A 14,179-nucleotide genomic window follows, 5' to 3' on the forward strand; every position below is an offset into this window, starting at 1 on the left:
GTCTGCAGAATTGGATTTCGAGAGGAAGTCATAGTATTCTGTAATTAGTGTGTAGATAGGTCCCAATTTCTCTAGCTCAGCACGTCCTGTGCCCCAGTAGGGGACTTTCGGGGCCTACGGCCCCCCGGACGAAAAATATACATAACATAACATAACATAAAAATTTGCGATGGCGACAGGAAGATTGAGCCAGGAAGGAGTTTGAGAAGGAGAAAACAAATGACTACTAATATTAACATCACAGCTGATTACTAACAACAAACAGCCTCAAGTTGACAGACCATGCTTCAGCTGCTGAAGATAGGATGCTGAACACTTGGAGATGGTATTGGTTGGCCTTCAAGCAGGTCTGTCAAGCAGTGTCAAGCAAACGGGGCTAGAAAAGTAAGAACAGGAAGAGCAGTAGGGCTTTCTTTTGTGTAGAATGGACGAAAAGCGGGGAATACGTGAATAGCTTAGCGTAGCCACAGGCCCTATGAGGTCCGTTCTCCCGGGCGTAATAAACACTACTACTACTACTAACCCCTTCTCCACCGGCCTGGTTTTGCTCACCCTTAGCCGTCAAGCGCGATTAGGAGAGGTGCCGCGTTTGCCGACCGGCAAGTAAATGTACCAGGAAACCTATCATGATTAAGAGGCTTTTTTGACCGTTTTCCAGTTGCGGTCTATGAAATTGCTGATAAGCACAGCCTGCACTTGAGATCATGCATGGTGCCTAGGAGATGATCTTTTGGTGAATATTGGATGTATTCCGGCTGGTAGGGTTTGGCTTGGTCTTTGGTGGCAAGTAGCGATTGGCTGAAGAGATGAGGTTCGCGTGCTCAAGGTCTAGGGTCGCAACAAATAGCCCCACTGGAAGGCCGGGAATAACATCGGAGAACCACGGCGCTGAGATTTGGAACATTTGAAATGTTTGATCAAATATCTCAAACAACAAATTCAGTTCCAAAAAGTGTCAAATAAATCAAATATGACCACGCATTTAATTTGTTTGATTTGAGGGCAGCGCTGCTCTGGCCTCGCAAGCTACGCCGAGCTACAGGGACTTCCTTTTCAGCTGCTGACGCCTCCCCTCCCCGCACGAGAAATCCCGCAAAGATGTTGCTGCCCGAGTTGTCAGTCGTGACACTCCATCGTCATCCTGACTCATCATCGATCGAGGGAGAAGCCATCTCGCTGATACCGCCATATCGCGCAACAAGGCCAAGGTGTCCTCTCAGTGAAGATGGCACCTAGCTTATTTGAGAAAGCCAAATTCAAGGCCAGAAGGCTATTGCAGCCCGCTCCCCGAGAATCTACCTCCACCCCATCACCACCAATACCTTCGCCGACACCGTCTCAGCCTGCATCCGAACCAGCAACTCAACCAACATCTCAGCCAACGCCTTCTCCACCCACCTCAACAGATGCTGAAACCTCACCGCTGCCGAGTCTACAAGAGCGACTTTGGAACCAGGCCTACGACGAGCTCAAAGCGAGCGAGCCCAAACTGGTCGAAGCGTACGAGAAGATCCTATCAGTTGGAATACACCGAAACGACCCGAGCTCTGTTACTTGCGAATCAACGGAAAACGAGATAGGGGGGGCTCGCGAGACGCGATGCCGCCAAATGCAGCAGTTAGTCCAGGATGGACTAGACCGGACGCAGAAAGCAGCGTCCTTCAAGCGAGGAATCGACGAAGGCTTGCAAGCAGTGCAAGCGGTCAGGGGAATAGTGGATAAGGCGGTTCATGCTGCTCCGGAAGCCGCCGTCGCCTGGATCGGCGTCTGCCTTGGACTAGAGGTGGGTGTGATCAACTTTCGAGGCCGAAGAGAACGATAGATAATCCCTCGCTAACAGTTGCTAGATCCTTTCGAACCCCGTCACCGAGGCACGCTACAATCGCAAAGGCATCGCCTACGTCCTGTCGAGAATGGAGTGGTACTGGAACTTAGTGTCCCTGCTTCTCGACGAGAACAAGGCCGAGCAATCTTCCGCGGGACTGCGAGTCAAACTGGAGAAGCATGTCGTGCGGCTCTACGAGAAACTTCTGTCGTATCAGATAAAGAGCGTCTGCCTTTACCACCGCAACTGGGCTGCTGTGGTCTTGAGGGATGTGGTCCGACTGGATGACTCGGCTGGCCAGCTCGATGAGATCCAGGATGCCGAGGCTGCTGTTCGAACAGACTCGGATCAATACAACACTGAGCAGAGCAAGATCTATCTCCGGAAACTCACGGACGCCGCAAGCGCTCTAAAGATGAATCTCCAAGACATCCATGCGGCCATTGAGGACCAAACACGACAGCAAGAGAAGAGACACCAAGACGACAAGTACGAGAAATGTATGCAGGATCTGCATGTGACTGATCCTCGCGAGGATAAGAAGCGAATCCAAGACACGAAGGGCGGCCTACTCAGGGACTCTTATCGCTGGATTCTTGACCACGCCGACTTCCAGCGATTTCGCGACGATCCAGAGAGCCGGCTGCTCTGGATCAAAGGCGACCCTGGTAAAGGCAAGACTATGCTCCTGTGCGGCATCGTCGACGAGCTAGAGAAGGGATCCAACAGCCTCCTGTCCTACTTCTTCTGCCGAGCCACTGAGGCTGCACTGAGCAAGGCGGCATCTGTGCTGCGTGGCCTCATCTACCATGCAGTACCCACCTACCAGTAATACCCACCTACCGGTAAGCAAAAAAAAAATTTCCTCATACAAAATGCAATTTTTCAACCAGATGTAAGAAATCCACCAAAAATAATAAGAGTGAAATAATTTTCGAATTTCGTTTTAGAATTAAGTGGATTTTAGTATTTTCGCGGTATTCTAACTTCACGTCCTGCCCGCGTGCGTACCACAGTTAATTCTTCCTCCTCCGAATTTGACCTCTCATCTTCTTCCATCCCTCCTACCTCGATCACATCCTCAACAGCATCTGCCCTTTCAATTGCTTCGTTTGGCTCCGAAATAGCGCCACCAGCCACTAGAGCTTCGGCCAATGTCATGAACCTTTTGTTAGGATTCGGTATCGCCTTCCTCTTCTTGCCTCTGCTCAACCGGCCAACTTCCTCCTCCAGACTGGCTATTCTGGTGCCGAGAGAGGCGATCTTTGACTCTTGAGCTTCAAACCCTCTCGATATCACAGAATAGCGCCTCCTTGTTGATGGGCTCTTGTTCTTCCCCAGATCTCTGATGTGGCGGCTGGTCGTTGGCGTATGATCAGAGTCGACTTGCCCGTCTCTGTGGCCGTCTGACCCGGGCGTCGTTTCCTTCTTGTCTGGCTGAATCTCAGGATGCATGAGCGCTTTCCGTCGTGAAATCGGCCAGTTTCCCGTCACTCTCCAGCCTGAGAGGATGTTTTTCTTCGTCATACCCACTTCCCTGGCTTTCGCATAAGCCTTGATGAAGTTGACCTTATTTACCGGTGCAGAATCAGTCAGGCTTGTCAATTTTTGGAGTTCTTTACGATAGGCAGCCTTAGAGGCATTGAACACGCCATTGTCCAGCGGCTGTAGGCCGTGCGAGCAATGAGCCGGAAGGTAACAACAATATACGTTGTTCAAAAAACATGTAGCCATCCACTCATCCTGGATTTAGAGTCAACGACATTCTCGATTCACAAGATCCAGAACAGGCAGATACGCACAGATACATGGCTTCGATGGCCATCTAATATGATAAGCCTCGCATCAGACTCATCTTCCGGCTGCGTTTGGGGAAGATAGACCTCTCTGAGCCACTCGACTGCGATATGGTTGTCTGTCCAGCCATTGTCGGACGTGATATAGTACCAGTCGGCTACCTCCTTGAGCTCATCGATAAACCACTGTTGCTGAAGCTCTTTGCCTTTGAAAATAATCCCCGGTTTCAGAAGGCGGCCATCTGCAGTCACGGCTTCGAGAAAGCTAGTCCAAGCACGGGACTGAGGGCCTTTGAGGAAGGCCTTCCTCTTAGGGTCACTACTGCCAATAGCCAAGGAATCCAAACCTAGAATCGGAATGAATCAGTGGGTCTACTGAGAGAAACGACAAATATTCACCAAATCCAGCCATGATTCCGCCCTCGTCAACATTAACAGTGTTCTCAGGCTTGATCCAGCCATACTCGCTCTCGCGGATATCAAAGTACCAATTGACCGCGGTTGGGGTAAAAGAATTGAACCTAGACGCCTCCTGACGTTTTCCTATCTTCGTTTTTATAAGTGGATGTCGTTTCATGAACCTGGCCAGCCAGTGTACGCCGATATGCCTCTCCTTGCCCTGTTGTCGTAGGAGGGCAGTGACGGTAGCTCGAACTTGACTGTGAGAAGGAGCATAGCCTAAGGCCTCTTGTCGACGTATCCAGGTGACTAATCTGGACTCATGGGATTTGGATAGCAGCTGGGCAGGCTGGGTGACCTCAGACTTTGACGGTAGACCTCTTAATCGGTCTGAAAGAGTCGTTTGGGGCATGCCGTGCTTCTGGGCGGATTGGTTCCGGGAAAGTCCGTTATCTGTGACATCTAACATTGCCTCGACAACTTTATCTTGTATATAAGATCCTCGAGGCATTTTAAAGACGACTAGAGGGGCCTAGTGTAGGTAAAAGATTTCATCAAGGTTGGAGGAGGCCAAGCCATGGAGAGCGATCTGCAGAAATTTTACATTGGTTGTGTGCGGCCAAGCCTCTTACGTAAACTAAAAAGCAACGTGATGTTGTCGAGCATCATGGAATTTCCAACAAAATAGTGCTTTTCCCGAGCAGATAGCTTGAAGCTAGACCAAGAACCGCGTTGTTGAAAAAATGCATTTTGTATGGGGAAATACTTTTTTTGCTTATCGGTAGGTGGGTGTTACCGGTGGGTGGGTACTGCATGGTAATGTTTGCTGGTCGTGACACGTTTCATCGTCGTCTCAAGGACCAACCCTATGCCACCTCCTCCACGTGCACCCCGTTTTGGTCCCGGCATCAGGGCAGTCCCGCCGCGATTAGTATATCAGATTTACCCGATCTGGCGGGAGACCAAGAGCAGGGGAGTTTCGCTGCTAGCCCCTCGCCTAGCCTCGACGTGGATGCGACCCTGGCGGCCGTTGGATCGTGGAGACTAGCAGGCTGGGGTAAAGGCCACAAGCCCCTTGAGCTAACAACTTGAAGCGTACCTAAAGCCGCCAAGTGCATTCACTAGGGGGAGGGCTCGGAGGGGATGCGCGAGGGAGTTCAGTCAACTGCAGTATAAAGCCTCAGAATCATTCCACTTTCTCAACCAGAAGAGGTAACTACGTTGCGGTTCCATTCATACACTCTGCTTTTTTCTTCGCCTAAGTTGATCTTTGGCTTATATTCTTGTTATTTCATCCATTCATTCAAAAAAAAAATACAAAATGTTTCGCCATATTTTCTTGACTCTTATCTTTTCAGTCTGGCTGGCCGAGAGCTCTGCCATCGCCAGGAGCCCTCTCGAGCGGGCCTCGAGGGTCTCTGTCAGGCAGTTCGGGGGAGGCCAAGGAGGCAACCAGGGGGGCAGCCAGGACAGCTGCTTGAAGGACAATCTGATCCAGTCCGCCAGCGCCAAGACGGGCCAAGAGCCAGGCACCGAGGGCATCAAGGATGGCCAAGCAGCGTCGGCAACGTAAGTCTAGCCTCTTCATATCTACCATTTAGCTGTTGACCCTCTGCAGAGACGACAACAACTTCATCAACTTCTGTGATGGCCGGACGATCACAAACGGCGAGCAGATCCAAACAGGCTCCTGCAACGGTATCCCCATGGGCAACATCCCCGCAACCTCCAACATGATCTCTGCCATGATCACGAACCCCCAGCCCGGAGTGACCCTGCAAGCCGGCACTACCTTCAACATCGAGGTGCAGACGTCGCATCTGGCCGCGGGCAACTTCGTCAATCCCACTACCCAGTACTACACTGCGCCGCAGGACCTCGACAGCAACGGTGACATCATTGGGCACTGCCACGTCACCGTCCAGGACATTGGCCAGCTGCAATCGACAACGCCTCCGGACCCGAGTCAGTTCGTCTTCTTCAAGGGTATTGACGACGACGGCAACGGCCAAGGCTTGCTGTCGACTACTGTCGAGGGGGGCCTGCCCGCGGGAGTGTACCGCGTGTGCACCATGATTGCTGCTCAGAACCATCAGCCTGTGACGATGCCTGTTGCCCAGAGAGGTGCGCAGGATGACTGCACCAAGTTTGAGGTTGTAGATAGTCAGGGTGGTGGCAATCAAGGGGGAAACCAGAACGGCAACCAAGGTGATCAGAACAACAATCAGGGTGGCCAGAACGGTGGCCGCCAGAATGGTGATCAGGGCGGTGACCAAGCCGATCAGCAAAATGGTAACCAAGGCGGCGACCAGGCTGATCAGCAGAATCCCGATCAGGGTGGTGACCAGCAGAATGGCGGTCAAGACGATGACCAGGCAAACCAACAAGTTGAAGATCCGGCAGCCCAACCGACTGAGGATCCTGCAAACCAAGGAGGTGACCAGGAAAACCAGACCGCCGACCCAGCAGCCCAGCCGACTGCCGCCCCTGCAGACCAGGCTGGCGGCCAGACAAACCCGAACCAGGAAGGATTCGGGAGAGGAGGGTTTGGCAAGTTCAGGGGCGGCAGAGGAGGACGTGGTAGGGGCAGGTTCGGCCAGAGGGTTTAATTGGGTTCATGTAAGGAATATAGAGAGACGACAACGAGACATCATTTCAAGCTGCAGATGGTCATGGCCAAGACCGTCGGTCTCGGGTACCATGTGATCGTCAGAGTAACCTGCAATACAATACAGTGAATCCCAGAGTTAATCAGAGACCCTTCCAGAGTTGTAAGCCTGTGACTTTGTCGGTCAGAGTTCAACCATGTCAGTTATGGCGATTAGTAAGACTTGGACCAACGACAACTTCAACATCGTTTAGCAAAAAGTGCAAAAAACCCGGAGGCGTGAGAGACTTGCTCCCGCCAGGGCTTGAACCTAAGACCTTAGCATCACCGGATACTCGGTATGAAGTATTAGTGCGACGCTCTAACCAACTGAGCTTCGGAAACCATCTGGGTGGATGCGGTTGCCCCGCTGGATGAAGAACCGGCCTTCTGGACAATGCCCGCCCATCTTCCGCTTCATCGTACTGCCAGAGCTACCCCCTTATCCCTTGACTTTCCGACGCACGGTAACTCAAACATGACATCGACAACCTCTTATGCTAGACTGCAGAGCTTCACTCCCCCTGCCTCTCAAGCAGCCGCTGTATAGCTGTGCGGCGAAGAGGCACTTTCGGCTACTGGAGAATCAAGGGACGCCCCCATTTGGATTTCCGACGACGACATTGATACAAAAGATGAGGACGACGATGAAGGTCAAAATTTCGACGACTCGCAACCATTGTTGGAATATCCGGGGATCCCCCTTCCCTTCAGGATTCAGACTGTTAGTCTGAAAGTCCTAGATCTAGAGTTCAAAGTCCTAGATGAAATCACCTAGAGATATAAATCCGAGAAGAACTCTCATCTCAATAATAAACAATCAAGTTTCATAAAATATATTTTCACCCAGCACTACTGCGCAAATAAACAACACCTGGTAGATACCTGCGGCGCGTCGGAGACTTAATTCTGGGTCATTTTGAAAGGCATGAAGTGCAAGAAGAATCCTAGCCTCAATATTTGGGTCTGACATATTTGGTGGTTGAAAATTAATTGATTAAATTGAGAAGATATATATTGCGGGGATTTTTTGTTGCACTCGCTTTTCTGTTGCACTCGCTTATCATGTTGTTAGATATTTAAGGTGAATCGTGTGTATATTCCTTGATCCTGTCGCAATCGAAAGACCATTGAGACCTTATATCTTCGACTGGTTCCTTTCAGGACTTAAGTCCTAGAAAGTCCTAGATGAAAGCCCTACGATCTAAGTTTAGGACTGCCAACTTTAATCCTGAACTTTAATCCTGAAGTTGAGGGTGAACCCCCCCCAACATTCAACACATGTACGTTAGACAATTCTCGTCAGCTAAGGTTAGACGACTAGTTTCACCGAGATCAGTGATGGCACCAGTCAGTTAATAAGAATTATCTAAAGAATATAATAAACTGAGCAGCCGTGTGTTCGGGCATAGTCATTTAATCTTACGTCGCTAGGAACGAAGTCCCTGATGCAACAAGATGCACGACCGCAAAGTACGGGGCGTTTCATATCCAGTCGCACGAACCTCATGATAATATGGGACAGCTTATCTGCGCTAGCCAAATTGGGGAATCGTAACGCTCTCTAAAAAATGTACTAATCCATAAGAGGAAATCGTCACAGTCGAGCGGTGACGGCATTGTTTGTTGAGTTTAACAAGCAGCTACAACAGGAATATAGATCTAATCATTAAAAAAAAATATCTTCATATTTTCCAATAGCTAAGCTTCCGGAAAGAGTTATATAGGATAAGGAATCTTAGTTGTGGTCTTGAAAACCTAAGTGCTGATTCCCTTATGGAAAACAATAGAGAAAATGAGGTGCCCCTGAATTATTGACCGTTAAATCCTGATTAGGTTAGTGCAGTGACCGCGAAAATCGAAAGAAGCTAGGGTGTGACCGCTAAAATCTGGTTGGCTGGAGACATTTTATGCTAAGACCCGAAAAGGCTAGCTTGGCGACCGCAAAATTCAAAAAGGCAATTTTGGCTGACCCCATGACTTTGTTTAGCGCCTACAACACGGTGTATAGAATTGCAGTATTTTCCAGAACTATTGATTCTCACCGTCGGTAGGATTTTAAGCTTATGGAACTAGGGTGAAGGAACCCTGAGCTGGACATCTCAGCACGCAGAAACCCCTGCGTCGTGCAGATTGTCCAACACCTCGGCTTCGGCTCCATCGGAGACTGAGACCGGGATATAGACGAGGAGGTGCGACAAGAGCCTAGCCGTCCCCGAGAAATTGCATTTAGGAACACTAACTTTATATAACGTCTATGATAAGCAAGTGCTCTAAAAATCCCTCAACCTACAACATTTTTATTTAATTAGATATTTCTCAACCACCTAGTATGTCACGGTCTTCAAATGAGGCTAGAATACTTCTTGCACTTCAGGCCCTTCAAAATAACCCAAAAATAAGTCTTCGACGCGCCGCAAGTATCTATGAAGTTGACCGCTTCGCTTTACGTCGCCGCCAATATGGCATTCAATCGCGACGCAATACTATCCAAAAGTCAAGGCGACTATCTGATCTGGAAGAGCAGATAATAGTCCAATTCATTCTTGACCTAGATTCGCGAGGATTTCCCTCGCGACTGCGTTTTATTGAAGAAATAGCCAATTCCCTGCTAGCTGACCGCAACGCGTCACCCGTCGGTAAGCGTTGGGCTCATAACTTCGTGAGACGACAACCAGAGCTTAAGACGCGTTTATTCCGGAGATATGACTACCGGAGAGCTAAATGCGAAGATTCTACTATTATTCGTGGCTGGCTTAGGCTCATACAGAACATAATCGCAAAGTATGGTATCCGATCAGATGATATCTGGAACTTTGATGAGATTGGCTTTATGATGGGCATCATTATGGCCGGAATGGTCGTCACAGGTTCAGAAAGGCAAGGAAGGCCAAAATCAGTGCAGCCTGGAAACCGGGAATGGATTACAGTAATCCAGGCGATTAATGCAGAAGGTCAATCGATCGCGCCATTTATCATTGGGGCAGGCCAATACCATCTTGCTAATTGGTACCGAGAATGTAACCTCCCAGGCGATTGGGTTATCGCAACGAGTCAAAATGGCTGGACAAATAACCAGCTGGGTCTCGAGTGGCTAAAGCACTTTAATCAGTCTACAAGGAACCCATCAGTTGGTGCCTATCGTCTTCTGGTCCTTGATGGTCACGAAAGCCACCACTCGGCCGATTTCGAGAGATACTGCCAGGATAATAAGATTATCGCGCTCTGTATGCCGGCTCACGCGTCTCATCTGCTTCAGCCTCTTGATGTTGGGTGCTTTGCAGTGCTGAAAAAGGCATATGGTCGAGAAATAGAGCATCTGATCAGATGCTCTATAGCCCATATCTCAAAGACCGAGTTCTTTCCTGCCTTCTACGCCGCTTTTCCAGCTACTTTTACAGAAAGCAATATCTAGGGAGGTTTTAAGGGAGCTGGGCTTGCTCCTTTAACCCGTAAAATGTGATCTCAAAACTTGATGTGCAGCTACGGACTCCAACGCCTCCCGAGGAGGTTGCTGAACCCTCGACCCCTTGGACTTCAAGGACCCGAATGGCACCACTTGAGGCCCAGTCTCAGTCTGAATACCTTCAAAAGCGAATCAGAAGACATAAAAGCAGCTCACCAGAGTCAATTATAAACGCCGTTAAGTCTAATACTAAAGCAACAATAGCAGTTATGCATAGGCTAGCAATAATAGAGGCTAGGATGAAAGACCTTGAAGAAGCAAATAAGATACTAAGCCGGCGCCGGCGGGCAAAAAGGACCAGACTGCAGAAAGGAGGGGTAATGACTATAGAGGAAGGTAGGGATATAATTGATCAGATAGATGTTGATGCGCAGGTAGTGGCCGAATCATCGAGAAGTGGTGGTCAAGGAAGGTCGGCGCGACCGGGTGTTCGGCGCTGTGGAACATGCGGCAAGACTGGGCATAATGCAAGGACCTGTCAGGTAGGTATTCAGGCCTCTGGAAAAGAGTATAGTAATTGATTTTGATTGATCAGATGGTTTATGGTATTTTAATTTATTATATTTTAATAAGGGGTAAAGGAGGGTGGAGCACTTGCGTATCTGGAGCACTTCCTTATCATCCACGTTAGAACTTATAAAGGTCTTAGTTAGGATTTATAAGTTATATCCTGAGATGAATTAGAGTTCGCGATTTCATCCGATGGTTTAATTTATCTTGAAGTTAATCTTGCAGAAAGAAGAAGATCTTCGTCGTCCAGACATTGATTGAACCTTGAGGCCTGAGGGCCGACCAGCTCCCCTCTGGGAGATTTAGTGCTCAAACTTTCAGAGTGTTAGTTGTGATTGCGATGCCAAGCAGCCAAGGCACTGGAATCTCATCCGGTTGGCAGGGCTAAAGTAGATCAGGGATCTAAAGATGAAATCCTGGAGCCGGCTCCCGTTGAAGACATCGGCTACAGAGGTGGAGAAACAGCCACACTCCAAGCCTTTCGGATTGCGCGGGACACCGAAGATGGGGAGGAGCCGAGTGAGTAGTTCTAGAGTTATGAATTCCGATGTTGTATTGACTTTTTATTCTTTCGCCATTAGCTGCGAGCTGAATGCTCATAAGAGCTAACTTTTATTTGCAAAGACTGGGAAGATACAAGAAAGGATTCTCTCCGTGCCACAACGGAGGCCTAGAATCTTTCCCCTGTTCCGGATGAATTCCCCTAATGTAACAGTGTGGTAACTAACTTCTAGAACCAAGAACACTTCCCCACGAAATAACAGGGTTTACCTGTTCCAGCTGTGGCTGCGGCGCTAAAGACCACTAGACCAGACAGCCAAAATTCCAGGCCTGTAGAATCCCTACAATGACGGCGAATGACCGACTAGGGCTTATGGTGGTGGAATTAATGTGGTCTGATGATGTTAGATTTAGAGTTTGACCCTTGTTGATGATGAAGCAGACACTTAGTAATGTATGTCATCGCGCTATATCCTGGCGTGGAAGGCGTTTGGAATACTAAATTACTGGCGAGGTGGCTTCCACGCACTCATTGTATCAACGTATATAGTAATTCCCACGGCTGATGATATCCTTCTTTCAATCAATTTATCTGTGAGGCTTCCAAAATGGACCAAAATGACAGCGGCACAGCTGCCAATATGGTCTTCCGACGTGGTTATCTGCCGCTCTCGGAAATACCAACGACAGCGACACAGCAAACTGGAATTGCGATTATTTTTCTCATGACGTCTCTTGCTTTCGTTACATGGGGTGCCCGTATGTACTCCAGATTTAGTAAGAAGCAAATTGGTATCGGTGAGTTCGTGGCAATGCTGCATGTGTGCGGCCTTACGTGAGATCTGTTGGTCTGACTGACTTGTCATAGATGACTGGTTCGTCACAGTCGCAATGGTAAGATTACCGCGGTGATGAGATTGATCTGATAACTGACCAAGATAGCTGTTCTCTATCGGCCTACATATTCCATATTACTACTGTGAGTGCTGCATGCGACACACCCCAAGACCGGGCACTCATCCTTGATAGACTGCAGATACGAATACATCGGCTTCCATACCAAAGATCTTCCGAAGTCATATGACATCGAGCCTGTTTTATTTTACAACTGGATAATGCAGGTCCTTTACAACCCTATCCTGGCGCTTGTCAAGTCATCAATTCTTTTCTTCCTTCTTCGCCTTGGAGGCCATAATCGCAGTATCAGATGGACCATCTACGGCTTAAACGCATTTAATATCGCGCTGATGATTGCAATTTTCTTTACTGTGATATTCCAAACCATTCCTATCAACGCTTACTGGGACCTATCCATAAAGCCAGAACGTCAGATCGATGGGCCAGTGTTTTACATCTCATCAGCCATCATCACAATCGGTACAGATGTTCTTGTTCTTTTGATTCCATTTTGGATTTTCCTAGGTCTCAAGATGCGGATCGCTGCGAAGCTGGGTTTGATCGTGGTATTTCTTATGGGCGGCGTGTGAGTACTTAGCCAGCGCCTGATTCGCAATTACTAACCCTTGGTCAGGGTAACAATTGTCGCTATTCTTCGTGTGATCGATATGCACAAGAAGTTCTACATCAAAGGATACGACTCAAGACACTCGCTTGGTGATACTCTGAGCAGTATCGAAGTCAATCTCGCCATCATCGCTTGTTGTGGTCCAGCTCTGCGTCCACTGTTTCGCAGAATGTTTCCTCGTCTATTTTCCGGAAAAAGTACCAATGACACTGGAAAATACAAGACGCCAATTCGCTATGGAAATGGTACAGCTAGAGTCACGTCGTTTCATCTCAAGGATATGCATCGAAACAGGACACAGACTGAGATTCGTGGATACTCACCCAGGGTTGAAAGCCACTCCACTCAATCCACTAGCAGCTCGAGTGGAGTGGGTAGATCATAATCCACTGAATATCTCAGTATCGTGGATCCACTGGAAGCTATCGTGGATTTGGTGGATTGGGTGGATTGGCAAGTGCCTCTATTCTTGATGCCATGATGGTGACGCTATTCCCGAAGCCATTGCCCACGTAGTCCCTTATTCCAACTTCCGAGTGGGACCTTATCCCTAACGGGCCCCCATCTCGTCTTGAACGCCCACCACCTGAGTGAGCCACTTTGTTGCCCATCCTTCAAGCTGTTGATCCGACATCTGAGCTAATTCGAGGTTGACTTTTTCTTCGTCTACCGAGATAAAGAAGGGATCTAATTCATGAATAATACCCGCCCTCAGCCATGAACGCAATACCTGGCACATCCCGATAATCTGGGCTTCAAGTTGGTGGCGGAGAGGGTTCACCATCCGACCTGCTGCTGAGAAAAGACGCTCACACTCAGCAGACATTGGTTGTATCGTGAGAAAATCAAGCGCCATTCGCGATAAGTTTGGATACTTGAATCGCTTCTCGTGCCAGTAAGCGAGAGGATCGTTGATGGAGCCATCACCACTTTCGCAGTGCGTAATCCAATGCAGGTATTCGTCTTCGCCTGGCGTGAGGCCATCATGACCTGCTTCTGGCGCTGTGTAGCGGTTTCGTTTAAGGTATTCCTGAAACGGATTGTCCGAAGTCTTCCGCTGCTTGGGAACTGGCTCAACGGCTGGTGGCTCCTGTCCAGGCAACGCGGCCTCCCGATACTCAAAACGCCAGACATCGTGAACCATGTTTTTCGCCTCGTCAATCCACTCAGGGCGATCAGTCCAGTTGCGTTCAAACCATTTCCATCGGTATGCCGGATGGAGCGCCAGGCCAGTGTAGTAGATGGGCGTCTCGCTCAATATCTCATAGTACTCATTCAACTTCTGCCAGCCCAAATTGATGTTGATCCTGAAGTGTTCAGTATCAGGGAAGTCCTTCGCGATGTCCTTAAAACGTTCAAGTTGCTCGAGAAGAAATTCAAAGCCTTGAATAACGTCCCAAATATTACCATATGACCCAGTCCACCCACGCTTCCGCTTGCGGATCTGGCCGTCGCCTTCTAGCATTTTGATCGTGGCTTCGTAGTAACTAAGTATTTGCGCAAATATTTC

At 48.9% G+C, this 14,179-nt stretch overlaps 4 protein-coding genes and 1 non-coding gene across 5 annotated transcripts; 3 read left to right on the forward strand and 2 right to left on the reverse strand.

Annotated features, from left to right (window-relative positions):
* Positions 1 to 427: 427 nt before the first annotated feature.
* On the reverse strand, positions 428 to 1,102 carry BKA55DRAFT_571589 (uncharacterized protein). The gene is made up of 2 exons (XM_046193084.1): positions 659 to 1,102; positions 428 to 609 (listed from the first exon to the last, which is right to left on the reverse strand). Exon 1 carries the CDS (start codon positions 902 to 904, stop codon positions 716 to 718), a length of 189 nt encoding a protein of 62 aa, XP_046047946.1. The 5' UTR covers positions 905 to 1,102; the 3' UTR covers positions 428 to 609; positions 659 to 715.
* BKA55DRAFT_739393 (uncharacterized protein) lies at positions 1,087 to 3,063 on the forward strand. Its single transcript, XM_046201416.1, has 2 exons — positions 1,087 to 1,783; positions 1,848 to 3,063. The coding sequence occupies exons 1-2, from the start codon at positions 1,226 to 1,228 to the stop codon at positions 2,655 to 2,657; spliced, it is 1,368 nt and encodes a 455-aa protein (XP_046047947.1). The 5' UTR covers positions 1,087 to 1,225; the 3' UTR covers positions 2,658 to 3,063.
* A 2,491-nt stretch (positions 3,064 to 5,554) lies between these two features.
* Positions 5,555 to 6,818, forward strand: BKA55DRAFT_571601 (uncharacterized protein). The gene is made up of 2 exons (XM_046193085.1): positions 5,555 to 5,589; positions 5,639 to 6,818. Exon 2 carries the CDS (start codon positions 5,727 to 5,729, stop codon positions 6,627 to 6,629), a length of 903 nt encoding a protein of 300 aa, XP_046047948.1. The 5' UTR covers positions 5,555 to 5,589; positions 5,639 to 5,726; the 3' UTR covers positions 6,630 to 6,818.
* A 99-nt stretch (positions 6,819 to 6,917) lies between these two features.
* BKA55DRAFT_t193 lies at positions 6,918 to 7,012 on the reverse strand. The gene has a single exon. It is a non-coding gene; the product is annotated as a tRNA-Ile (tRNA).
* Positions 7,013 to 11,785: 4,773 nt separating this feature from the next.
* BKA55DRAFT_515416 (uncharacterized protein) lies at positions 11,786 to 13,054 on the forward strand (the record flags this gene model as incomplete). The annotated part of the gene is made up of 5 exons (XM_046188013.1): positions 11,786 to 11,942; positions 12,013 to 12,038; positions 12,087 to 12,123; positions 12,174 to 12,627; positions 12,676 to 13,054. 5 exons carry the CDS (start codon positions 11,786 to 11,788, stop codon positions 13,052 to 13,054), a joined length of 1,053 nt encoding a protein of 350 aa, XP_046047949.1.
* Between the last annotated feature and the right edge of the window lie 1,125 nt (positions 13,055 to 14,179).

Source organism: Fusarium redolens (assembly GCF_020744475.1).
Source record: "Fusarium redolens strain MPI-CAGE-AT-0023 chromosome Unknown BKA55scaffold_10, whole genome shotgun sequence".
Lineage (NCBI taxonomy): Eukaryota > Fungi > Ascomycota > Sordariomycetes > Hypocreales > Nectriaceae > Fusarium > Fusarium redolens.

Coding starts and splice junctions, on each gene's coding strand:
- BKA55DRAFT_571589 (XM_046193084.1), bottom strand. CDS start 904: ATGTTCCAAATCTCAGCGCCGTGGTTCTCCGATGTTATTCCCGGCCTT.
- BKA55DRAFT_739393 (XM_046201416.1), top strand. CDS start 1,226: ATGGCACCTAGCTTATTTGAGAAAGCCAAATTCAAGGCCAGAAGGCTA. Junction 1,784..1,847: donor GCGTCTGCCTTGGACTAGAG/GTGGGTGTGATC, acceptor AACAGTTGCTAG/ATCCTTTCGAACCCCGTCAC.
- BKA55DRAFT_571601 (XM_046193085.1), top strand. CDS start 5,727: ATGGGCAACATCCCCGCAACCTCCAACATGATCTCTGCCATGATCACG.